This window comes from Bos taurus, chromosome 10 (assembly GCF_002263795.3).
Source record: "Bos taurus isolate L1 Dominette 01449 registration number 42190680 breed Hereford chromosome 10, ARS-UCD2.0, whole genome shotgun sequence".
In the NCBI taxonomy this organism is placed as follows: Eukaryota; Metazoa; Chordata; class Mammalia; order Artiodactyla; family Bovidae; genus Bos; species Bos taurus.
Genome location: NC_037337.1, coordinates 37,260,053 through 37,285,709, shown reverse-complemented (window position 1 = coordinate 37,285,709; position 25,657 = coordinate 37,260,053). Strand labels below are relative to the sequence as shown.

At 55.6% G+C, this 25,657-nt stretch overlaps 1 protein-coding gene across 3 annotated transcripts in view; it reads left to right on the top strand.

Annotated features, from left to right (window-relative positions):
• The window catches only part of SPTBN5 (spectrin beta, non-erythrocytic 5), a 54,878-nt gene that overhangs the window by 8,191 nt on the left and 21,030 nt on the right, over positions 1 to 25,657 (top strand). For 2 of the 3 annotated variants that reach the window (XM_059890705.1, XM_015473137.3), the window contains exons 1-22: positions 8,616 to 9,975; positions 10,663 to 10,784; positions 10,871 to 11,071; positions 11,744 to 11,896; positions 14,989 to 15,119; positions 15,367 to 15,606; positions 15,895 to 16,170; positions 17,222 to 17,462; positions 17,617 to 17,756; positions 17,936 to 18,035; positions 18,768 to 18,938; positions 19,401 to 19,565; positions 20,028 to 20,242; positions 20,624 to 20,807; positions 21,007 to 21,207; positions 21,443 to 21,559; positions 22,641 to 22,798; positions 23,190 to 23,325; positions 23,513 to 23,658; positions 24,379 to 24,493; positions 24,591 to 24,701; positions 24,903 to 25,082. In XM_059890705.1, the coding sequence (XP_059746688.1) occupies positions 9,654 to 9,975; positions 10,663 to 10,784; positions 10,871 to 11,071; positions 11,744 to 11,896; positions 14,989 to 15,119; positions 15,367 to 15,606; positions 15,895 to 16,170; positions 17,222 to 17,462; positions 17,617 to 17,756; positions 17,936 to 18,035; positions 18,768 to 18,938; positions 19,401 to 19,565; positions 20,028 to 20,242; positions 20,624 to 20,807; positions 21,007 to 21,207; positions 21,443 to 21,559; positions 22,641 to 22,798; positions 23,190 to 23,325; positions 23,513 to 23,658; positions 24,379 to 24,493; positions 24,591 to 24,701; positions 24,903 to 25,082 (3,825 nt within the window). In that variant the 5' untranslated portion in view covers positions 8,616 to 9,653. Of the gene's footprint in view, positions 1 to 3,205; positions 3,364 to 3,885; positions 4,115 to 4,931; positions 5,564 to 7,060; positions 7,200 to 7,313; positions 7,547 to 7,786; positions 8,229 to 8,311; positions 8,519 to 8,615; positions 9,976 to 10,662; positions 10,785 to 10,870; positions 11,072 to 11,743; positions 11,897 to 14,988; positions 15,120 to 15,366; positions 15,607 to 15,894; positions 16,171 to 17,221; positions 17,463 to 17,616; positions 17,757 to 17,935; positions 18,036 to 18,767; positions 18,939 to 19,400; positions 19,566 to 20,027; positions 20,243 to 20,623; positions 20,808 to 21,006; positions 21,208 to 21,442; positions 21,560 to 22,640; positions 22,799 to 23,189; positions 23,326 to 23,512; positions 23,659 to 24,378; positions 24,494 to 24,590; positions 24,702 to 24,902; positions 25,083 to 25,657 lie in introns of those variants that run through there. The other variant, XM_059890706.1, reaches the window with a different exon arrangement.

The window sequence follows — 25,657 nt, the reverse complement described above, 5'->3', positions numbered from 1 at the left end:
CCTGACTGGCCACCAACTGGCCAGCTGGCTCTCTTGTCTGCAGCCAGCTCAGGCCCTTCTTCCTGCGAAACTCAGATGTGTCTGGGACCAGGCTAACCCCAGCTGCTCAGGGTTTCTGGGCTGGCCTGGCTCTGGCAGAGCCCAGCTCCAGGCCCTGGACTCCTTCCCTGCCCCTCCCTTGTGCTGCAGCATACTAGTCCCTTCTACCCAAGCTCCCAGGCCCAGAGGATGGGGAACGGAATATAACCTGCCGTGCTTTGATATTCTGAGTTTTGGGGTTTTGTGTTTTTTTTTTGGAGTATAGCTGCTTTACAAGGTTGTATTATTTTATGCTGTATGTGAAGCAGCTATACGTATACACATATCCCCTCTTTTTTGGATTTCCTTCCCATTTAGGTCACCACAGAGCAGTGAGTAGAGTTCCCTGTGCTGCACAGTAGGTTCTCATTAGTTAGCTGTTGTATACATAGGAGCGTATATATGTCAATCCCAATCTCCTAAGACATTCTGAGTTTATAAACAGAAATTGGTGGAAGAATTGGAAGAAGGGAGTTCAGTTCAGTCACTCAGTTGTGTCCGACTCTTTGCAACCCCATGAACTGCAACACACCAGGCCTCCCTGTCCATCACCAACTCCCAGAGTTTACCCAGACTCATGTCCATTGAGTCAGTGATGCCATCCAACCATCTCATTCTCTGTTGTCCCCTTCTCCTCCTGCCCTCAATCTTTCCCAGCATCGGGGTCTTTTCAAATGAGTCAGCTCTTCACATCAGGTGGCCAAAGTACTGGGGCTTCAGCTTCAGCATCAGTCCTTCCAATGAACAGCCAGGACTGATCTCCTTTAGGATGGACTAGTTGGATCTCCCTGCAGTCCAAGGGACTCTAAAGTCTTCTCCAACACCACAGTCCAAAAGCATCAATTCTTCGGCGTTCAGCTTTATTTATAGTCCAACTCTCACATCCATACATGACTACTGGAAAATCGTAGCCTTGACTAGACGGACCTTTGTTGGCAAAATAATGTCTCTGCTTTTTAATATGCTGTCTAGGTTGGTCATAACTTTCCTTCCAAGGAGTAAGCATCTTTTAATTTCATGGCTGCAATCACCATCTGCAGTGATTTTGGAGCCCCAAAAAGTAAAGTCTGCCACTGTTTCCTCATCTATTTGCCATGAAGTGATGGGACCAGATGCCATGATCTTGGTTTTCTGAATGTTGAGCTTTAAGCCAACTTTTCACTCTCCTCTTTCATTTTCATCAAGAGGCTCTTTAGTTCTTCTTCACTTTCTGCCATAAGGGTGGTGTCATCTGCATATATGAGGTTATTGATATTTCTCCTGGCAATCTTGATTCCAGCTTGTGCTTCTTCCAGCCCACCATTTCTCATGATGTACTCTGCATATAGGTTAAATAAGCAGGGTGACACTACACAGCCTTGACGTACTCCTTTTCCTATTTGGAATCAGTCTGTTGTTCCATGTCTAGTTCTAACTGTTGCTTCCTGACCTGCATACAGGTTTCTCAAGAGGCAGGTCAGGTGGTCTGGTATGCCCATCTCTTTCAGAATTTTCCACAGTTTATTGTGATCCACACAGTCAAAGGCTTTGGCTTGGTCAATAAAGCAGAAATAGATGTTTTTCTGAAACTCTCTTGCTTTTTTGATGATCCAGCAGATGTTGGCAATTTGATCTCTGGTTCCTCTGCCTTTTCTAAAACCAGCTTGAACATCTGGAAGTTCATGGTTCATGTATTGCTGAAGGCTGGCTTAGAGAATTTGAGCATTACTAGAGTGTGAGATGAGTGCAACTGTGCGGTAGTTGAAGCATTTTTTGGCATTGCCTTTCTTTGGAATTAGAATGAAAACTGACCTTTTCTAGTCCTGTGGCCACTGCTGAGTTTTCCAAATTTGCTGACATATTGAATGCAGCACTTTTACAGCAGCATCTTGCAGGATTTGAAATAGCTCAACTGGAATTCCATCACCTCCACTAGCTTTGTTTGCAGTGATGCTTCCTAAGGCCCACTTGACTTCACATTCCAGGATGTCTGGCTCTAGTTGAGTGATGAAGAAGGGAGAAAAGGAGAGAAAAAAGGAGATGGGGACTCCAGGGTATGAGGGGCAGGGGAGGAGGTGGAGGGAAGGGGAGGACCACTGCGGGCAGGACAGGGACAAGGAGCAGAAGGCGGGGAAAGAAGTGGAGCCCCGGAGGAGGCGGGAAAGAAGCGCTGAGTAAAAGAGGGATGGGGTGGAGGGGTGGGAGGTGAGGGGAAATGTGCGGAAAATGAAAGCGGCAGAATAAAAGAGATTATCAAGGAGACAGAAACCAGCTGTAGATGGTCATTTCCCAGTCTGAAGAAGCCATGTGTGAGGGAGGCCTTGTGAGGCGGACGGATGGGCTCCGCATGTCAGAGGTTTCTAGGTCAGGAGAGACCCTCCCCTAATAGCCAGGGGACCCCAGGCAGTTTCCTGACCCCTCTTACTGCACCTGCTGTGCTTCCTGAGAATGTAGCTACTAACAGTGCCTACCTCTGGGGGCTGTGCCAGGGCAGAGCCGTGTGTGTGGGCTGTGCTGGCAGAAAGCCCATGGTGACCTGGAGTCAGTCTAATGACTGACTCTAATGACTGACTAATTGAGCCCAGACTCAATTCCGTGTGGCCCAGGGTTGGTTAGCACAGTGCCCGGCCCAACAGAAGGCTGGAGAGGGATTTCCCGAATGGTCCAGTGGCTAGGACTCTGCCCTCCCAATGCAGCGTCACAGGTTTGAGCCCCGGTCAGGGAACTAGAGCCCATATGATGCAATAAGAGTTCACGTGCTATAACTGAAGATCCCAAGTGCCACAACTGAGACCTGGCGCAGCCAAACAAATAAATATTTTAAAAGAAAGGAAGGCCGAGAGAAATGGGAGCTACCGCTGCTGTCGTCACCAATTGTGACTCAAAACCAGCTGCTCAGAGGTGACAACTTTCAGGCTGCCCCACTTCTTTGTAAGGACAATATTTCTCTCGCACCCCCAATCCCTGGCCAGCACAAGTAACAGCAAGTGCAGTCAGATGCTCTGAAGGACAGGCTGTCCACACCGCCTCCAGGTGGGGGAGCAGGATCGCACTGTGCCCAGCCTGCCTCTCCCACGACCTGCGGCCTCTGCGGCCTACCCACCTCCCATCCCATGCCTGCATGGTGACCGCTGTCCTGTCCTTCCAGGAGGAGTTTGGGGTCAGCGCAGCCCTGCTGTCTGCCAGGGAAGCTCTGCTGGTCTGGTGCCAGCGGAAGACTGCCGGCTATGCCAACATCAACATCACGGACTTCTCCCGCAGCTGGAGTGACGGGCTCGGCTTCAGTGCCCTCATCCATGCCCACAGGTGAGCGTGTGGGAGGGGACCCAGCACCTCCAGCCCTGGCTGGCCTGAGGCAGGCCTCTGCTTCCTTCTCAGAGGCCTTCCACCCGCTGAGCTAACTGCTCCAGGACTTGCGTCTTCAACCCACCCATTATCCCATATCCTTCCGGCCCCTTAAACTGGGCACAATGGTAGAGACACTGACTCTGAGCTCCTGGTCTGTGATACCCCTCCCCACTTCCATAGAACTAGCCAGGTTTGCCTCTGACCCCTGCTGTCCTCTACTCTCTGTGTCCCTGATTGTCTTTTCAGTCCGCTCTCTGGCAAGCACCTGTCCCTTTTGGAGCTTCCCCCTGCTACCCAGGAGGCTGAGCCCAAGCAAAATTAACCCTCCCCTCTCCCAGTCCTATTCCTTGAACCAGGGCCTTAGATCATCATCAGGGGGAAGCTAGTGCCCAGCAAGGTGGGAATGACCCTCTTAACAAGTCCACATAAAGCTGAGCAGTCCCTGATTCTGGTGAAGAGCTCTGCCCGCTCTCTGCCCAGGCCAGACCTGCTTGACTACAGCTCCCTGCGTCCCGACCGCCCGCTGCACAACCTCCGCTGTGCTTTCCACGTAGCTGAGCAGGAGCTGGGCATTGCTCAGCTGCTGGATCCAGAGGATGTGGCAGCCCTACAGCCTGACGAGCGCTCCATAATGACCTACGTCTCCCTCTACTACCACCACTTCTCCCGCCTGCACCAGGAGCAGACCGTCCAGAGGAGACTCACAAAGGTTGGGGACAGAGAGAAGATGGCATTGAGGAGAGGCGAGGCGAACATGGGCTCCGGGGTCAGCACACCCTGTGCCCTTTCCTCCCTGTGTGACCTTGGCCACATCATCTAGCCTTACTGTGCTTCATCTGTAAAATGGGAGTGATGATGCCTGGGTAACACACAATTGATTCTGGGTAACAGAGGCTGCTGGGAGTGCTCAGGGAGCATGAGCAGACTTCCTGGCATTCAGGGAAGGGCTGGAGAGCAGCACCTCTCCCTGCCCCTCCCGCTCCCTCTCAGCTCTTAAGTTGTTAAGCTCCTAATGGGATTAAAAGGCACAGAGAGCTGGACTCTGCAAGGACAAGCACGGGGCAGCTCTGCTGGGCCGAGTCCATGTTTCTGGGGGGCTTTCTTACCCTCTGGGCACGATGGCAGAGGCTGAGGCCTGGGAGGGTTGTCCTCAGGGTTGGTATCTCAGCTGGGAGTGGGGGAAGTGATCCAGGCCAAAGGCTCTGAGTTGCTTTAGGGGTGTGGGGGCCTCAGGGAAGGGAAAGAAGAGCACCTCCAGTGTTGAGGCCAAACGGGGTAAAATAAGATAGAGGAAGGCAGGACAGAGCCCCACTCCCGGGTCTGAGTGTGGAATGGAAGCAGACCTGCTTCTCCGGGGGCTGGGAGCACCCCCACTTCAGCGTATCTTCACCTGAGAGCAGGAGCTACTGTGTACCTGGGCAAGCCTGGCTGGCACTCAGCACCCAAAAGAGGAAGGCCTCCAGGACCTGGAAGCCAGGGTGTGCCCCCCAGGTGCTAGTCTGAGCCCTTCCCGTGTCCTCCACCAGATCCTGCTTCAGCTGCAGGAGTCAGAGGCGCTGCAGACCCAGTACAAGGAGCTGGTGGCCGACCTGCTGTGCTGGATTGCAGAGAAGCAGGTGCAGCTGGAGGCGCGGGATTTCCCAGACAACCTGCCCGCCATGCGCCAGCTACTGGTGGCCTTTGCCTCCTTCCGCAGCCAGGAGAAGCCACCGAGACTGCAGCAGCGTGGGGCCACGGAGGCCCTGCTCTTTCGGCTGCAGACAGTCCTCCAAGCCCAGAACCGCAGGCCCTTCCTGCCACCTGAGGGCCTGGGCCCTGCAGAGCTGTCCCGGTGCTGGACAAGCCTGGAGCGGGCGGAGGCCTCACGGAGCCGGGCCCTGCAGCAGAGGCTCCTACAGCTAGAGCGGTTGGAAACCCTGGCCCGGCGTTTCCAGCGTAAGGCAGCCCTCCGGGAGAGCTTCCTGACAGACACGGAGCAGGTGCTAGACCGGGCCGCAGCCCCGCTGGCCAGCCGGGCCATGCTGGAAGCGGCCGCCCAGAGGCTAGGCATGCTGGAAGCCAGTATCCTGCCCCAGGAGGGGCGCTTCCAGGCCCTGGCCGAGATTGCGGACATCCTCCATCAGGAGCGCTACCACGGTGGGACAGAGGTGGCCAGCAGGTGAGTCCCGGGCATGGGACAGTCTTCAAAACAGGCTAAGGCCTTCCTACCATGCCCCTCTCGTTGCAGTTGCCCACTCCTGGTCACAGAGGTGGGGGTGATTTATAGGTTTGGGGCTCCCTTTTAAAAGATCTATCTCTTGGGAATTCCCTGGCAGTCCAGTATTTAGGACTTGGCACTTTTACTGTCAGAGCCCAGATTCGATCCATAGTCAGAGAACTAAGATCTCGCAAGATGCATGGCACAGCATAAATAAATAGATAAAAAGATCTAGCTCCCACTGATGCCTAAAATTCCAACCTCTGTAATTGATCCCTTTGGTAAAGCACTGTTCTTTCTAAATAGCCTCTTATTAATTTATTCACTAAAACTAAGCATTTATTGAGTGTCTACTATGTCCTAAGTACTGTTCTAGGTGTTGGAGATTTAGCAGTGAAGAGGGCAAATAAAAATCCCTCCCCTCATAGAGCTTGTATACTACTAAGGAAAACACAAACAGAGATTTTAAAAGACAATAAAGCAGAGTAGGGGCATATGAGGTGCCAACGTGGGCAGAGGGAGTTACACTGAGTGGTCAGAGGAGGTTTACTTTTGAACAAAGACCACCCGCTCAGTGGACACGAGCTTGGGTAAACTCTGGGAGTCGGTGATAGACAGGGAGGCCTGGCGTGCTGTGGTCCATGGGGTTGCAAGCAGTCGGACACGACTGAGCAACTGAACTAAAAGACCAGAAAGAAGTGAGAAACCATAGAGATGTGATGACGGACTATACTAGGGCAGTGTCCCAAAGGGGCACATGCCTGGCATGTTTGGGAAAAAACGTGGAAGCCAAGTGAACAAGTTGTAGTTGAGATCAGGGAGGTATGGAGGCCAGGGGTGGTGGCAGAGATCCTGCCGGACCCTGCAGGACACGGTAAAGACTTGGTTTTTACTCAGCAGAAGATAGGAAATCATGGCAGGACTTGAGCAGAGGAGTGACATGATCTAACTTTTATTTTACAGTGATCATTCTGGATGCCATGACAGGAGTAGACTGAAGGGACAAGGGCAGAAGCAGAGAGAACAGTCAGGAAGCTACTGCAGTAATCACTTAGAACAATAGAGAAGTGGGGGTGATGAGAAATGGAGGGGTTCTGCCTTTATTTTGAGTCCAAGGGAATTTGCAAACGGATGAGATGTGGGATGTGAGAAAGCAAGTCATCCAGTTCCTGGCCAGGGCACTGGGAAGGATGGAGTTGCAGTCACCTGAGATGAGGACTGGAAGGAAGGCTTGGGGGTCAGAGGAGGCCTGAACCTCCCAGACTCTCCTTCCAGTTTTTCTGCCTGTTTCTAAAAGGCAGGGACACTGCCCCTAGCACTCCAGGTTAGGATGCTCACAGCCCCAGCCACAGTACTCAGGCTCCTCCAGAACAGACAAGTCCCCCCACCACCAACTGCGGACCCCAAGCTTCCCTGCCATGGCCCAATGTACACCACCCTTATTCCCACATCCCCCAGGCAGCTGGAGATCACCCAGCGCTGGGAGCGGCTCCTCCAGCGGCTCCAAGGGCAGAGGAAGCAGATAGCGGGCATGCAGGCTGTGCTGAGCCTGCTGCAGGAGGTGGAGACTGCCTCCGACCAGCTCAACGAGCTGCAGGTGGGCCCTGGACCAGTGGACCCCTGGGGGAACATAGCAGCATGCACCAGTCCTGGCATTCATGGGGACCCAGCACTCTGGGACGTTAATGACCACTCATCTGTCCCTGGCCAGGTGCTAGTCAGCTCCATGGCCTGTGGGCAGAAGCTGACAGAGGTAGAGAGGCTGCTGCAGAGGCATGAGCTGCTGGAGGCCCAGATCTCAGCCCTTGGAGCCCACGTGAGCCATCTGGCCCACCAGACGATGAAGCTGGACTCTTCCATGGGCACTGCTGTGGAGGTGCTGCAGGCCAAGGCCAGGGCGCTGGCCCAGCTCTACCAGAGCCTCATGTCTCTTGCTAGGTCCAGGTAAGAGCCCACCCAAACTCCTCTACCCTCTCCACAACTTTTCTGTAATCCAGATTACCTCCTGCCCAGGTTTAAACAGTGCTGCCTGGTGACTTCCTGTACCCTGACCTAGTCTCCTCTGTTGCATGATCCAGGGACAGGAGAGCTCCTATCTAAGGGGAGGTGTCTGGGCCTGGTGGGGAACCCCTCCCCAAGTCCCATCACTGCCCAATCCCCTCCGTGGCCCTTGCCATCCCTCAGGAGGGCCTCACTGGAGCAGACGCTGCAGCAGGCAGAGCTCCTGCACAGCTGTGAGGAGGAGGAAGCCTGGTTGAGGGAGCATGGACAGCTGGTGGAGGATGCGTCCCCGGGCCCGGATCTCAGCCAGATCGCAGCGGCCCTGCAGAAACACAAGGTGCTCTCTACCTTGCATCCTGGCTCTTGCCCTCTCCCTGCCATCCATCCCTTCCCTCACCCAGCTCCCTCCTCTGTGCTCCTCCAGGCCCTGGAAGCAGAGCTCCATCGCCACCAGGCCGTGTGTGCTGATCTCGTGCAGAGGGGATGCAAACTGGGAGCCTGCGGGCCCCCAACGGGGCCGGATCCCTGGGAGCGGGCTGAGGTGGTGCAGGGCATGTGGCAGCGGCTCTGGGCCCGGATGGATGAGCAGGGCATGAGGCTGCAGGCGGCCCTGCTCGTCCAGCAGGTAGCAGGGCAGTGGGAACTGGGTGGCCGGGCAGGGAGGGCAGGGTCAGCCCATGTGTGCCCAGCCTGCCGTCCTCCTCACAGTACTTCGTGGACGTGGCGGAGGCAGACTCGTGGCTTCAGGAGCAGCGGTCTACACTGGAGAGTGCATCCTTTGGACAGGACCAGGTGGCCACCGAGGCCCTACTGCGGCAACACCTGCATCTGGAACGCTCTGTGCGCGCCTTCGGGACCGAGCTGCGTCGATTAGATGAGCAGGCACAGGTGGCCACAGCCCAGGCAGCACTCCTGGTACATAGAGACAGGACAGGGATCCAAACCCATGGGCCCCCGACACCAAGTGTGCACTGCGCCCTTGACCGCACAGTGTGGAAATGAGGTGGCCTCTGTGGCCCCTGATGTGCCTTCCCCTGGGGTTGGAAGTGCCCACTCCTCAGCATCATCTCCCCTGCTGTCCTAGCCCAGAGATAGTAGAGTACTGTCTGCCCATAGTTGGAGGACATCAGAGGGTGGTTAGGCATTGCTCACTTCGCCCACAAGTTCCCAGGCACTGATGAGTTTCCTCCAGCAATGTCCCTCTACTTTGACCACCAGGCCTAAGGTGGCCTTTCCCCCTTCGGCCCTATTTGGCTGTCTCTCTCCTGACTAGGCCTTTTTAGGCTTTGGGTGGCCAAATCACTACCCTAGACTGCTTTCTGAACCACCTCCCTCAGTTTATTGAGCCTCCAGTTTAAAAAAGAGAAAAAAAAAAAAAAACACATACCTACATGTTGGGCAGGATGGTTCAGGCCTCTGAGGGTATGCAGTTTCTTTCAAGAAGCTGTACATGTAGCTCAGGATGTGTAAATCACAGCCCTCAGGTCCTGCGCTCACGTTTGGTCCGTCCGCCCTCATCCCACAACTGAAGCGACTTAGCATGCACACACCCTCATGCCAAGGAAGCTCCATGTCCCGGGTGCGTGCAGACCTGCTGCATGGGTCCTCGTGTCTTGGAAAGGGCCTGGTGGCATAGTCGGTACCGATCACCAAGACCAGACTACCAGGTCTGAAAGTTCTGTGGTTCTAACTTAGCTGAGGTTGAGCTATCTCTTTTCTTTTGCATTTATTCCCTGGACCATATAATCAACAATTTTTGAAAACAGAACCACAACATGTTAGCAGTTGTCTGGTCCAGCCCCCTCTCTTTACAGATGAGGTAACTAAGGTTCATAGAGGCCAAGTTACTGCCCTCACACCTGCTGGAGCGGTTGCCCAGCCCCTGCCCAGGGCAGAGACAGCCCTATCCGTATCCCTATCCCTCCCTCCCTCCCTGTGTGGCTATAATGTGTAACTCCTGGCACTGGCATTATATGAACACATGCTGCTTTTGGTATTGCTTTCTTCTGTACTATGTGGCTGCCTTCTCCAGTCTGAGTTGTTTAAATGAATGATGGGAGGCACCTTATCCTTCTTTTGTGGCCTCTACTGCCCAGCCAGCCCTGGCATTGATAGAAGGCTTAGTTCTAATCTCTGGCATTTTCAGACCCTTGCTTTGCCCGGTGGTGGTGGGGAGGTACAGAGATGCCCCCTCTCCTGTGGGTGGGGAGTCACTTTGGCAGCTAAGCAAAGCCTTCCCTCCTCCATACAGAGGGAGCCCCCAGAAGGCTGGAGCAGAACTGATGGAGATGTCACCAGGAGACCTCAGGATGGGACCCAAATTTTAGCACTGCGGGGCAGCCCTCAGATCAAGACAAGCTTCACCTACAGAGGTATAAGGCCAAGACCCCACATGAGCACCTTAACAGAGCACCAGCAATCTGTGTGGGTCTTGGGGGCATCCAAAGACTGAAGGGAAGAAGTTAAGGAGAGGAGGAAAGATATGAAGCTGCCTGAAATTCTGTTTTCCTTTGTTCCCCTCCCTTTCCAGTCTGTCTCTGTGCCTCTTCCTTTTCCTCAACCCCTGAGTGGCCAGCCTGGCTGCTGCTGCTGTGATGTCTGACCCCTGCCCAGGCCAGAGACACAGAGGGACAGAGACCCCCCTATCTGGAAGGCCAGCCTGGGCTCCCCGCGACCTCTCTATGCCCCAGCTCCTGCCACCAGAGCCTCTTTGCCTCTGCCTCTGTAAATGCTTACCAAGCTCACCTAGCCCTTGAAATCTTTCCCGACAGCCCCAGCCTGTTCTGGCCGTCTTCCACCCCCTGGGCCCCCATAGTATTCATTTCACACACTGCGCGTTCTGCTTATCCATGCACAGTCCTGGGAAGTGTCCTAGGTCTGTGGGCATAAGGCCTTCAGGAGCTCAGGAAGCTCTGGCCCTCATCCTCCTCTGGCCTGCAGGGCTCCTGGCACAGGACTGAGTCATGAATAATCCGCCCCCCTCCCATCCCCACTGGCCAACTCCTGGCTTAAGAAGAAGCACAGGGCCAGTGTGGCCCTGAGAACCTGTGTTCCCACAGGCACGCAATTCACCCAGCTCCCAGGAGAGGCCCAGCAGCCCCCACACCAGATGGACCCCAACACCCCAGGAGGCTGCCAGGCCACAGTGGCCCTCAGGCACATCATGGGACAGGAAGCTCAGGTATAGCTGCTGGCCCACCCTGCCAAGCCTTCTGCTCCTTGCTGGGAGCCCTTCCAGACATGCTGACCTCTGTCCTGTGGGCACAGGTGGTGTCTGCCCTGAGCTCTCCGAAGATAGGCCCAAGAAACCCAGGGGCCTGGCGTGAGGTTTTCTGCCACTCTGGTCTGTGGCGCACCCAGAAGATGACCCTCCCAGATGAGCCTGACCCTGGCTTTGACCCCAACACCATCCTCCAGACACAGGACCGCTTGAACCAGGACTATGAGGGCCTGAGGGCCCAGGCAGAGGTAACACTCCTTGTTCATGGAATGTTTGCTCCCTTAGTCTGGATCCTGGGCCATGAGCCCAGGGACAGAGCGGTGACAGGACGCGTTCCCTGCCCTCGAGGAGCTTGGGTCAGGGCAGAGAAGGTGTGAAACAAGTCATTAGACGGATCTGGGTGCAATGGGAGCATGAAGGGGAGGTCAGGTGAGGGCGGGGAATCGGGAGGCATCTCTGAGGGATGGATGTTTAGGCAGAGACTTAAACAATGAGAAGCTGAGAGCAGGTGAGTCAGGGGCATGGCAGGGGGAGATGGTGGGGAAGAGTGTTCTGAGCAGGACCTGGGCAAAGGCAGGAAAGAGGCCCAGTGGAGGAGCGAAGACCAGGGTGCCTGGAGCACAGCAGGGAGGCCTGGGAGCAGCTAGAGGAGAGCCTGCAGAGGAAGGGGCGGGTGGCAGGGCCAGACTCAGGGAGAAGCGCAGATTGTACCCAAGAGCGAAGGATGTGAGTAGGATAAGAGCCACGAGCACGCTCTGCCGGGCCCTCTGCCAGAGGGTGGAGGGCCCAGCAGTGGGACAGGGACTGTTGCTGGGCCTGGCCTTGGATTCTGCGGGTTGGGAGGTGATGGGGGACCTGCTGTCAGCGCCACATGGCAGGCACTGGCCCTCACCCCAGCCTCTGGGCTGGCCTGTCCTCAGCGCCGCAGGGCCCAGCTGGAGGAGGCCGTGGCCCTGTTTGACTTCTATGGCTCATGTGGGGAGCTGCAGTCCTGGCTGACCAAACAGACAACGCTGTTGCAAATGCTGCAGCCCGAGGCCAACAACTTGGAAGTTATGCAGCTCAAGTATGAGGTACCTTGCTGCTGAGGGGGGTCTTGCCTGCTTGGCCCTGCTGCTCTGATGATTCCTGTCCTGCTCCCTCCTCACTCCTCCTGCCTCTCTCTTATTCACTCCTGTGCTCCGTGTCAGCTGTGGGCCTGTCTGGGAGGAGGGAGAGGAGGATTTGGCCTTGAATTATTTTTTTTTAATTGAGGTATAATTAGCATTTAACACTGTATTTTTTCAGGTATAATTAGATGTCATATATCACAAAATGACCACACTGTAAATCTAGTAACATCCACCAGCATACACGCACAGTAACAAAAGTTTTATTTTATAAGTGTGTGCCCTTCACCCATCTCACCCACTCCCCATGCCTCCCCTATGGCAACCACCAATCCATTCTCTGAATCTATGATCTTGGGTTTTTTTAAATCACATATGTAAGTAGGATCATATGGTGTTCGTGTTTCTCCATCTAACTTATTTCACTTAGCATGATGCTGTCAGGGTCCATCCATGTCATCCAGATTGGCAAGATTTCAGTTCTTTCTTGGGGCTGAATAATATTCAGTGCTCGTGTGTGTGTGTGTGGCGGGGTGCGGGGGGCGTTTTCTTTGTCCTTTCATCCACTGATGGACGCTTAGGTTGTTCCCACACCTTGGATTTTGTAAATAATGCTGCAATGAACATGGAGGTGTATATATTTTTTGGAGTTAGTGTTATTTTCTTCAGATAAATACCCAGAAGTGGAATGGCTGGATCATGTGGTGCTTCTATTTTCTATTTTTTGAGGAACATCCATACTGTTTTCCATAGTGGCTGTACTAATTTACATTCACACAAGCAGTGCACAGGGGTTCCCTTTTCTCCACATCCTCACCAACGCTTATTTATTGTCTTTTTGATAATAGCCTTTCTAACATGTATGAGGTGATATCTCAGTGGTTTTAATTTCCATTTCCCTGATGATGGTGATAAGCATCTTTTCATGTAACTGTTGACCATCTGTATGTTTGCTTATTTTAAATTGTATTATTTGATTTTTTGCTGTTAAAACGTGTAAGTTCTCTGTACATTTTGGATATTAACCTTCTACCAGATGTATGATTTGCAAATGTTTTCTTCCGTTCTCCCATAGGTTGCCTTTTCATTTTGTTGATGTTTCCTTTGCTGGGCAGAAGCTTTTTAGCCACTTGTTTAGTTTGTTTTTATCACTTTGCTTTTGGTGTCAAATCCAAAAAAAATCATTACCAGACCAGTGTCACGGAGCTTACCCCACTGTGTTTTCTTCTAGGAGCTTTATGATTTCAGGTCTTACATTCAAGTCTTTAATCCATTTTGTGCTAATTTTTATGCATAGTATTAGAAAGTGTTCCAGTTTCATTCTTTTGCTGCCAACTGTCCAGTTTCCCCAACACTATTTTTTAAGAGACTGTCCTTTCCCCAGTGTATAGCCTTTGTAATCTATAGCTCCGTGGTCATCAAATTAATTGACCATATATGCATGGGTTTGTTTCTGGGTTGTCTGTTCCATTGATCTATATGTCTGTTTTTATCCCAGTACCATGTGTCTGCCTGCAATATGGGAGACCCGGGTTCAATCCCTGGGTCGGGAAGATCCCCTGGAGAAGGAAATGGCAACCCATTCCAGGATTCTTGCCTGGAGAATCCCATGGACAGAGAAGCCTGGTGGGCTACAGTCCATGGGATCGCAAAGAGTCAGACACGACTGAGCGACTTCACTCACTTCACTCACCATACTGTTTTGATTTACTATGCCTTTGTTAAAGAGTTTGAAATCAAGGAGCATAATGCCTCCAACTTTGTTCTTTCTCAAGATTGCTTTGGTTGTTCGAGATCTTTTATTCTCCCATACAAATTTTAGTCTTCCAGTCCTTAAGCATAAAATATCTTTCTATTTATTTGTGTCTTCTTTGATTTTTTTTTATCAATGTCTTATAGTTTTTAATGAACAGATCTTTCACCTCCTTGGTTAAATTTATTCTTGTGCTGCACTAAGTTGCTTCAGTCACGTCTGACTCTTTACAACCCCATGGACTGTAGCCCACCAGACTCCTCTGTTATGGGATTCTCCAGGCAAGAATACTGGAGTGGCTTGCCAATTCCTTCTCCAGGGGATCTTTCCAACCCAGGGATCAGATCCACCTCTCTCATGTCTCCTGCATTGGCAGGCAGGTTCATTACTACTAGTGCCACCTGGGAAGCCCAAAATTTATTCCCAGATATTTTATTCTTTGGGGTGTAATTGAAAATTTAATTTCTACACACTAATAAGGAACTATCATAAAGAGAAATGAAGAGAACAGTCCCATTTTCAATTGCATTCCCAAAGAATAAAATAAAAAAAATTTATTCCTAGGTATTTCATTCTTTGGGATGCAATTGCAAATGAGATTCTTCTCTTCATTTTTCTTTCTGATAGTTCCTTATTAGTGTATAGAAATTGAACATATTTCTGTATATTGAGTTTTGTATCCTACAACCTTACTGAATTCATTTATTCTAACAGTTTTTTGGTGGAATCTTTTTTAAAATTTTATTTATTTATTTTTGGCTATGCTGGGTCTTTGCTGCTGCTCAGGCTTTTCTCTAGTGATGGCGAGTGAGATCTCCTCTCTAGTTGTGGTGTTCAGGCTTCTCATTATTGAGCCTTCTCTTCTGCTACCGATTGTGGGCTCCAGGGCATGTGGGCTTCAGCAGTTGTACGTGAGCTCAGTTGTGGCTCCTGGACTCTCGAGAACAGGCTCAGTAGTTGTGGCACATAGGCTTAGTTGCCCCATTGGCACATGGGATCTTCCCCGAGCAGGGATTGAACCCGTGTCTCCTGCATTACCACGTGGATTCTTTAGGGTTTTCTATATATAAAATCTTGTCATCTGCAAATAGTGACAGTTTGGCTTCTTCCTTTCCAGTTTGGATGTCTGGTCTTCAATTTTTAAAGGGCTATCCCAGCCCTTTAAGGACACAGACCCCTGTCCTTCCAGAGGGATGCAGATCAAACATCTCTGTAGCAGTGCATATCTGAGGTCATTCCTAGTATTAAGGGGACTGTAGGAAGAGAAAAGGCCTCCTCCAGGCCTGGAATCTCCTTTCCCTAGAACTTCCTCACTGCCCTGGCTGTGGGAAGAGGCCTCTGGACTGAGGTTAACAGCTCCGCTGAGCAGCTGAAGCAGAGGTGTCCTGGAGGTTCCCCCCAAATCCAGCTACAGCAGGAGGAACTGAGCCAGAGGTGAGAATGAAGTGGGAGTGCTGCTGAGTAGGGAAGGCTGGCTAGTGCCCAGGCCTGAGTACCTGCTTACCTGACTCCTGAGATGCCAGTAAAGAAAGACTAGAGGCGTCAGGGATGGGAAGAGAGGGTATGGGGATGGCCGGCCAGCCAGCTCTTGTCATGCAAGCCTTGACCAAGCCCCCAGGTTGGATGGAGAAGTGTCCCTGTGACATGACATCCCGGAGACAACCCTGTTCCCTCGGCCCAGGTGGGAGCAGCTGGAGGCCCTGAAGAAAGAGAAGGAAACGCAGCTGGTGTGCACAACGCACGTGTGCAGTTTTCTGCAGGAGTGTGGATCCACACGGGTCCAGCTGCAAAACCTGGTACTCCAGCTAGAAAGCTTGGAGCTGGGGAACTCAGAGGATGGCCACCATGTTCTGCGAGTGGGCCAGCAGAAGATGCTGGTGCTGGAGAAATACATTCGTCACCTGCAAAGGGCAGCTAGCAAGTATGGCCGGGATTCAGCACAACAAAGCCCCGAGCAAGGCTCTGGAGTGGGGAGGAGGACAGAAACTGAGGTGGGAGGATGGGTGGGGTATGCCATCGGAAGGGCAGGGCACAGATTGGGAAACAGTGTGAGAACATGCTCATGGTGAATGAGAGCCACTCATGCTCGCTGCCCCTCCATTGAGGGTGAGGGGGCAGTTCAGAGTTGCCACCACTTGCCCTGGGGAACATACGCCTGGGCCCAGGGCCAGGGGTGGGGCACTGACTGGGCGGTGGGTCCTGTCCACAGGGTTGAGGAGATGGCCCCGGCCGAGAGCCCGTCCCTGCAGGCACATGTGGAGACACTGCAGGGGCTGCTGGAGCGAGTGCGGGAGCAAGTAGCCCAGCGGGCCAAGGCCCGGGCCCACCGGAGCTTCCTGCAGGAGAGCGAGCGGCTGCTGCTGTGTGCAGACAGTATCCAGGCCAAGCTCCACAGCGAGGAGGAGGCGGTGGATGTGGCCTCAGCCCAGCGGCTGCTGGGGAAGCACCGAGACCTGCTGGAGGAGATCCACCTGCAGCAGGAGAGGTCAGGACGAGAGGGCAGGTGGGGCATGCATTAGGCTGGCCCTGGCCTATGGAGACGGGGCACCAGGAAGGGACAGATGGGGAGCAGCGTGTCACCAGGGGCGTGGCCCAGGCTGGTGTCCGTCTGGCGCCTAAAGCAGGTTTACAAAGAGGCAGGTGAAACCAAAGACTGGTCAGACATCTTGCATATGTTGGGGAGGGACCCCGGGCAGAGTCTGAGCTTCCTGGAATGTTCTATCCTGTCCAGGCCTGGCCACGCCCCATGCAGGGGAGCCTGGGGGACTGCTCTGTCAGGGTGGCTGAGCCACCTAACCTATTCTGGGTAATACAGACCCCACAGTCCCCTGGAGCAAAAAAAATGGCTCAGCCTCTTGCTGCCCAGGAGTAAGACAACACCCTCCTCAGCACAGCGTTGTTTCCCCCCGTCCTGCAGGGGTGGGTGCAGTCTGCGGCCTGTGCCACATATGAAGGAGCCTTCAGATGGCCCAGTGGACCCTGAAATGCAGCCCACCCCTGCTAACTAGATGCTACCACCCACATGAGGGCTGCACCAGCTCAGAGAAGTTGAGCCTTTTCCTAATTCACATGAAGGTGTCACTTGTTCTCAAACTGTGAGCCTGGGGGGCACACCCGGCAGAGGGGTCGCTGCCTTTCCTAATCACTCTAGGCTTCACCCAGGCTTGCGGTGACCCCATAGCCAGGTATGTAGGCAGTCTGAATGATTTCTTCTGGGTGCGCTGCCCAGCCGTCCGCTGGCCTGGGCACTGCCATCATCAGCATGGCCAGCTGGAGCAAGGTGTGACATGCAGGGAGCACGGGAACTAGTGAGTCCCAAGTCCTGGGCTAGGCTTGTTACGTTTGCTGTCTCACCAGTGGCCCAGAGCATAGCTATCCCACAGGATGAGTGGACCCCCGGGGCTTACCCTGGGGTTAACCCTGCCAGTCACCCTCACCTCAGAGCTCCTGGATGAATGAACTGTGTAGGCCAGAGGAGAGGAAGGTTGGCCCAGGGAGCAGACAGGGTTTGACCCTCTGCCTGTCATCCTGGACAGGCTGCAGCAGCTGGAGACTCAGGGCCAGCCCATGGCAGCCTCGGGCTCCCCAGACTTCCGAGAGGCAGCTAGTACCCTGAGGCTCCTGGGCCACCAAGGCCAGGAGTTGAAGGCCGCCTGGGAGCAAAGACAGCAGCAACTGCAGGAGGGGCTGGAATTGCAGAAGTTTGGTCGCGACGTGGATGGTTTCACTGCCTCCTGTGCCAACCATGAGGCCTTCCTACAGCTGGACGTCCTCCAGGTATGGAGCTGGGGGTGTGCAGCTGGGATGCGCCTTCCCCAGGAAGTAGGAGCCTGAAGCCAGGCTGGGCATGGAGGCCCCTGGGTTGGCAGTAAGTGAGATGGTGCTGACCACTCCCCTCCTCTCAGCCTGACCCCAGTCTCTGTGTCTCTAGGAGGGTGTGGTGGAGGCCCAGAGTCTGATGCAGAAGCACCAGGAGTGTGGGCGGCTGCTGGATGCCCTTGGCTCTAGAGCAGAGGATCTACGGGCACGTGGCAAGAAGCTGGCTCAGAGCCGACACCCCGCTGCACACAAGTAAGCCTGGGCCTGTCTGGACAGGGCCTGCGCAGCCCATTACCCTGAGGCTGGGAGAGTGCCCAGGGAGTGAGGGGACAGCAGGGTGAACCCTGGGCTGTGGTGGGTCCAACCCTTGTGGTGGGCCTCAGGCAGATTGGAGCCTCCACCTACCCTCCCCGACTCCACCTGCCCTGCAGGGTCAGAGAACAACTGCAGAGCATCCAGGAGCAGTGGACCAGGGTCCAGGAGAGGAGTGAACAGAGAAGGAGGCAGCTGCTGGCCTCCCTCCAGCTCCAGGTGAGGGGCTCCCCCCCAGCCCCTGCCCCAGTGCACGAGACCTTCCCGGGAGGAATGCCTCAGAGTCCGCTGCTGAACTACAACTGTGCTGTGCGGGGCACTGCAGTTTACAAAGCACTTTCCCACGTGTTTACCGACCCTCCCAGCACCTCTTGTGAGATGAGTATCATGACTCTGATTTTTCCAGTTGAGGAAAATCAAGGCTCAGGCCACACTGCTCAGAGACAGGGCTGGACCCAAAGTCTAGGCCCCTCCCTCGGCCAGCTGCTCCCCAGCCCCAGCGTTTCTGGCCATGCTCCAGGCTCTTGCATGGGCCCTGGGCTCCAGCTGCAGAGCTTGACTCTGTTGGATGTCTGTTCTGCCCACGATGGGGGCTCAAAGCTGGGTTAGTCCACAGGCCTCCTGGACACAGAGGGCCATCCCTGATCTGATGCACTGAATCAGGGGGCTCCTGACCAAACGCCCCTCCTCTCTGGGCACTAGGCACTGTGAGGCCAGACCCTGATTCTCCAGGCTTCTTTCTGCTGCTTTCCCTGAGACGTTTTTCTCCCCATCTGTTTCCTTGTTCCCACTTGGGAGCAATAACCCCTGCCCCCACCTCTCCTGCACCCTAGGATTGGCTCCTCAACCTGCTCTTCCCCTTGGGGCACCCTCAGACCCCTCTTCCACGAGGTCCTCATACCAGCCCTCACCACACTCTGTAATAATCACCCTCCCCTGGTTCCTGGGCAGGAATGGAAGCAGGACGTGGTGGAGGTGATGCTGTGGATGGAGGAGAAGGGGCGGGTGTTGGTGGACGAGCCATCTCGAGAGCCCAGCAACATCATGAGGAAACTCAGGCGGCACGAGGCAGCCACGTGTGAGCTGGCAGCCACCCGAGGGCACGTGGAGGGCCTGCAGCAGGTGAGGGATGCTGGGCCCAGGGTGTGGGGCCTGCTCGGCTTCATGTTTCTACTGCAGGAAGGATGGATCTCACTCCCCAGAGCATTAGCATCCCCTAGCTTCCTCCTTCACTCAGCGGGCAACCCCGGTCTTAGCACGCAAACCAGCCCAGAGAGCTTTTCTCGTCCCTTCCCCTCAAGTCTAAGAGGCAGCCCCTGAGCCTCCCGCCTCCACCTGGACACGGTCCTCCCACCAGCTGTCCAGTGCCTGCTCACGCCACACTATTTCCGGGCATCAGAGAAAAGCCCTCCCGCCAGTGCCCACAGATCTGGGGCCACGTGAACAGCTGGAGGCGCCCTTGCGGCCTGTGGAGTGCAGCTTGCAACCAGTCACTCCCACTGCTGCCCCCGGACCCAGCCCACCACGGCCACTCCCAGTACCAGCAGCTCAACCAGACACCCCAGGCCTTTGTGTCCACTGCAGGTCGGGAGAGAGCTGCTGAGCAGCAGGCCCCATGCCCAGGAGGACGTGCAGGCCAGGCTTCAGGGCCTAAGTAGCAAATGGGAAGATTTGAGATGCAAGATGGCAGAGCGTGGGAAGCAGCTCCAGCAGGCTCGGCAGCAGGACCAGCTCCTGCGGCTGCTACAGGTGGGCCCAAGAGAGGGGAGGATCCAGGAGGGAGCCTGAATAGACAGGAGGGGCTGAATAGACAGGAGAGGAAGTGGGGAGAGGAGGAGTCAGGGCGCTCTGCTGACTCTGGAGCGGCCCTGAAAAGTCCTGCAGCCTTTGGAGGCCTCTAGCCTGTGGCCCGTTGACCCCAGCTACCCACCGTTGGCCGATCCAAGACTGCCCCCTCTGTGCCTGTACATGCTCAGCACGACTTGAGTCTCCCTGAGAGGCAGAAGTGAGAGAGGACGGGGGCACTCATGAGGTTCTGGGAGAAGGATTGGGCACCGCGGGTTGGAGGTAGACAGTGGCAGGGACAGAAGTCCCCAAACGGTCCTTGGTGAATCTGGCATGCTGCTAGCCCTGCAGCCTTAGCGTCCAAGAAGGGCCACTTGCCAGTCTGCACACAGGCAGCCTAATGCAGCACCCTGTATCCCTCCCCAGGAAGCCAAGGAGAAGATGGAGCAGCTAGAGGGGACTGTGCAGAGGGCAGAGGTGGGACAGGACCTGGGCTCCAGCCAGGGGCTGCAGAAACAGCATTGCCAGCTGGAGGCCGAGAGCCAGGCACTGGCCAGCAAGATGGCTGCCCTTGTCCCCGAGGCCCGTCAGGCAATCAGTTCCCAGGCCATCATGGAGGAGACCCAAAAATACCTCCAGAGGTACTTGGCTGCTTGTCCCACCCCCACCGCATCATGTGTAACTCCCATCATATGAACCTGGGGGCGGTTTCACCCAGTGGGCCCAGCAGAGTGGCTCCTCAAGGCCCTGAGGTTGTCCATGCCTCCTTCCCTTATGAGTGGAGTCACTTCTATGGTAGGAGAGTCAGAGACACCAGCCAGTCTTCCTAAGCACCCCACAGTCTAAAGCCAGGGAGGTCATCAGGGTGGGAGCTTGGGCCCTGGGCCTTTCCAGCTGCCTCCCCATCTTCAGATGTTCCCCGACCCCTGCCTCTTCCTTTGTGGCCCCTGACTGGGATGAGGAAAGCACTGGGCACTGGACCTCGCCTGTTCCCAGCCTTTCTGTCTCCTCTGTCCACCCAGGTTCAAGGCCCTGCAGGGACATCTGGCCAGCCGGCGACGGCAGCTGCAGGCCTCGGTTGAGCTGTACCACTTCCACCACCTGAGCAACGCGGAGCTCATGTGGGTGGCAGAGCACATGCCCACGCCCAGCGCCAGCTCTGCTAAGTGCCCAGATGGTGCCCACCGCCTTCTCCACAAGCACAAGGTAACAGTCCCCGTTTCCTCCCAGGATCCCTGACGTGCCTTTCCCAGAGCCTCGATGCCCTCCTCCATGACTCAGAGTCCTGATTTCCAAGTCTCTGCCCCCAGCCCTTCTCTGCCTGCAAGGCACATCCATGGCTCTGTTCCGGGCCCCCTGTGGCTAACGAGTGACCTAAAATGGTGCCCTTGCTGTTCTGTGGCAGGAACTCCGGGTGCAGGTGAGAGCCCACCAGGGACAGGTGCGATGGGTGCTGGGCTCCGGACGATACCTCGCAGCCTCCGGGCACCCCCAGGCCCAGCACATCATGGAGCGGTGCCAGGAGCTGGAAGGCCGCTGGGCGGATCTGGAGCAGGCGTGTGAGGCACAGGCCCGGCACCTGCAGCAGGCTGCTGCCCTCCAGGAGGTATGATGCAGAGGCCACAGGGTCAGGGGGAAGTAATCAGAGTTGGGCAGCCTCTTCGGGTGAGGTCTGTGGGACCTGGAGCTCTCAGGGAGCTGGGTCAGTGGTGAGAACTCGGGGCCCAGAGTTGCCTAGTCTCCATGGGAACAGAAGCCTTCTTTCTGCCTGTGTGATGTCCCCAAGGGTGATGGAGGGTCCATCTGAGAATGTCAAGGTGAGTTGACTCCATTCTTGCCAGTGTTTCCTGGACGCATCAGAGCTGGAGGACTGGGTGGAGGAGAAGTGGCCGCTGGTGAGCAGCCAGGACTATGGTGGGGATGAGACAGCCACCATCAGGCTCATTAAGAAGCACCAGGTAGTATGTGCTGAGCTTCCCCGCTGTGGTCTGGACTGGGGTGATGACAGGCCATGAGGACGGGGTCTATCACACGCCCAAAGGCAGAGCCCTGCTCTTTCTTCCTGAAGACTGTCCAGGCCCTCCCCCCAAACCCAACCCTGCAGCGCCCCCTGCCCACCCCCAGTTGCCCGCCTCTTCAGACACCACCCCTTTGAAGAGCCCTCCCTCTTCTTGCATCTCCATAGTGGTCCACACTCTTGTGGCCTCAGGATTTCTCTGCCTTCGCTTCTCGTTTCTTTTCCTCCCCCTGGCACTTTCCTGCTCTCTTGGGGGTCACCTGTTCCAGCCATCCCCACATCTTCCACAGGCTTCTCCTTCCCACACTTTGAATATCATCCTTTGAGTTAACCATCCCTGAAACCTACCTCATCAGCATCCCCTATTAAAGTAAGAGAGGCCTGGAACACCCTCATCCTTCCTGGAATCCGACTCTCAGAACCACATGTGAGCCCTGAATCCCAGAGCAATCCTGCTTGCTGTTACCACTGAAGTATCCACCTGTCTGGGAGTTTTGTCTACCTATCCCTAGTGGTCAGTGTTTGAGGGTCCGGTGACTGAGGGTTTTCGGGGGGCCATTCCTAAGGGGCGTGCCCTTAGCCAAAGCCCCATAGAGCTTCCATCTCCCGGGCATCCTGGACTGCTCACTTGACTCCGTCCGTTTTCATACTGGGAGACTGGGGCCCAGTACTTGCCTCCCGTAGCCTCTCTTCCTTGGCCCAGAGGACCCAGAGTTCACTTTGCCCTGCTAAATAGTGAGCCCTCTGCAGGCACAGACTGCATTTTCACTTTCTTGGAGCAATAAGAACTCCCATCACTATTGGGTAGATGAGTGATCGGTGTGTGAGTGAGCGGATGGGTCAGGGTGGGTGGATGGGTGAGTGTGTGGGTGGGTGGGTGGGTGGGTGAGTGTGTGGGTGGGTGGGTGGGTGAGTGGAAGGAGGAACAGGATGGGTGTGTGATCAGTGGGTTGAATGATCAGGAGGGTGGGTAGATGGATAGATGAATAAATCACCCCAGCCTGAGCCTTGTGTGCTGGCAGGCCCTGCAACAGGAACTGGCTCGTTGTTGGAACTCCGTGGAGGAGCTTGACCGGAGAGCCCAAACCCTCACTGGCCCCGAGGGCCCTGCGCAGCTGGGCGTGGTGCAGAAGAGGCTCCGGGAGCGGCTGCAGGCCCTGCAGGAGCTGGCAGCCACACGGTGAGAGGCGCTGTACCTCTCCCCAGGCTTAGGCGACCTGGCCATGGTTGATTGTTTCCATACCTTAACTCTGATTGGAAGGAGCCCATGACCCCAGGCCCACAGAGCTGACAGATGGCTCCTTGCTGTGTATTGCTCCCTTCTTTTCATAAATTCCTCAGTGAGGGCCCACTGGGCAGGAACTTGGGCCCCCAGCTCCCCATTTCTTCCCCCTACCTACACCTTCACCTGCCCTGCCCTGGCCTTCTTTACGTCTCCCTGAATCCCCAGCCTCAAGCTTAGGCAGGAAACATGAATAACCTCCTCCTTCAGGCCACCCACTTTGGCTGGGTCAGCTGTCCTCAGGGGTGTGGGCAGCTAACTTCGGGGGAACCGTGGGCTATCCCCACAGGGACCGGGAGCTGGAGGGGACCCTGAAGCTGCATGAGTTCATGAGGGAGGCTGAGGACCTGCAGGGCTGGCTGGCCAGCCAGAAGCAAGTGGCTGGAAGAGGAGAGAGCCTTGGGGAAGACTATGAGGACGTCCTGGTGAGAAGAGGCTGGGGCCAGGGGCCGGCTGGGCTGTGTGTAGAAGGGGCTTATGAGTCCTGGCTGAGGACAGGCCTTCTGAGTAGTGGGGGCAGGCGCCCAGATGTCAGGGGGGCCTCGATCCCCGGGGCCGCTTGCTGTCTCGCCAGCTGGGGCCACCCTGTCACCTCTTCCCCTCTCTCCTCAGCATCTCTGCACCAAGTTTTTCAGGTTTCAGCGCACAGTAGAGATGGGTGGCCAGCGGGTGGCAAGCTGCCAGCAGCTGGCAGAGAAGCTGCTGGAACGAGGGCACAGAGCAGCCCCCAGGGCCCATCAGATGCAGCAGGATCTGCAGTGAGTGCCGGGCAGACCCAGGGCATGGGCTCGGGGAAGGGTGCTGGGCAGATAGGTCCCGGGAGACTTAGAGAGGGCGCATGCGCCCAGGGCCACACTGGCTCTGTCTGCCCTGATGGGGAGGCACTGCTTTCAGGGATGCCAAGCCTGCCATGGGTGGCTGTGCCATGGGTGCCTGTGGGTGGTGAAGGGAAGCAAGGAGGGGTGTGCAGGTCAGAGAGCCCTGCCCAGACCTGCAGGGGCGCTTTTCCAAACCCCTGACTCTCAGGACTTGGAGGGGCTGTGGGGACTGCTTGGCTCCCCACGTGATGGTTTGAACCCTCCCCCAACCTGTGAGATTTGAGGCAGGGTCGTCCCGGGTCATAACCCCTAGCCGGACCCAGCCCTAGGAGCTCAGGGAGAGTTTGCTGAGTACATCAGGAGGGCAAAAGAGAAATTACAATCTGATTGACTTACTGAGACTTGAAGGCACAAGATGTAAGGAGTATCAAAGAACTCAGAAATTAGGAAAGTGTTGTGTGTGACAACAGCAGAGGGCTGAATTCAAAGCAAAGGTAGAGAGGCTCCCGGCCACGACCAGACAGGAGGGAGGGTTTAGAAGGGGCGATGTGGGCCAGTCCTGGATAAAGTGCAGAGAGGAGGAGGGCTAACCAGCCTGGCGAGGGGGCGAAATGAGGTGTTAAATCAATGGCTGATCTGCCACCCGTCTCCCGTGAGTAGGGCTGCCTGGTCAGAGCTATGGGAGCTGACCCAGGCCCGAGGCCGCCTGCTCCGAGACGCTGAGGCCACCCTTAAGGTTCACCGAGACATGTTGGAAGCCCTCACCCAGGTCCAGGTGTGAGCCGGGGGTGGGAGGATCAGGGGGACGTTTCCTTCTAGAAGTGGATCCTGACCCAGCGCCACACCCTCCATTCCTGATCCCCTTTCCTCAGGAGAAAACCACCAGCCTCCCCTGTGACGTGGCCCAGGACCTGCGTGGGCTAGAGCCCCAGCTGAGGAGACATGAGGGGCTGGAACGTGAACTCATGGGCATTGACCAGCAGGTGAGCCCCGCTCTGGCTGCCTCTCCCCCTCGGGGCCCCTCAGGCCTGCCCGTCTGCTCTGCAGCTTTCCCCACTCTCGGAGCTGCCAGTCGGGCCCACTGCGCTCCAAGGGCAGGACCCCAGGGGGAGCTGTGGGACAGGGCAGGCCCTTCGCCTCTAGGAGGACACAACCCTTCCCTCTTATCCCCACCCTGCCCCCAGCTGCAGGAGCTGCTGGAGATGGGAGGCACGGTGCAGAAGCTAGGGCCCGGGCCGCAGGCCCATGCAGTACAGCAGAGGCAGCAGGCCCTGGTGCAGGCCTGGGAGACCCTGAAGCTGCGAGCAGAGCAGCGCCGGGCCCAGCTCGAGCGGGCATGGCTCCTGGCCCGCTTCCACATGGCGGTGAGGGTTCTTCCTTCCCCAGGGCTGTGTGTGTGTGTATATGTGTGATGCTGTGAGTGTGCATGCATTAATGAGGCCCTCCAACTCTGGAGGCAAAACAGATGTGAACACAAGGAAGAGCCCTGGGCACATGCTGGTGTCTGCCAGAGGGCTGAGTACAGGGGTGCAACAGTGACTCCTTAGTTTTGGGTTGACACCAGCTCGTGTGTGACAGTGCAGTCAGGACATAGGGGTACCAGCCAGAGCTCAGGAGGGAAAACAGCCCAGGGAAGCCCATAACTGCTGCTGCTGCTGCTGCTGCTAAGTCGCTTCAGTTGTGTCCAACTCTGTGCGACCCCATAGACGGCAGCCTGCCAGGCTCCGCCGTCCCTGGGATTCTCCAGGCAAGAACACTGGAGTGGGTTGCCATTTCCTTCTCCAATGCATGAAAGTGAAAAGTGAAAGTGAAGTCTCTCAGTCGTGTCCGACTCTTAGAGACCCAAATGTCCTAGACGACGACCTCTGGATCAGCCAGCATCTCTTGTAACATCTGTGTTGAGCTCTCTGCTAGGAGCTGTTGGTGGGGAGAGGGGGTA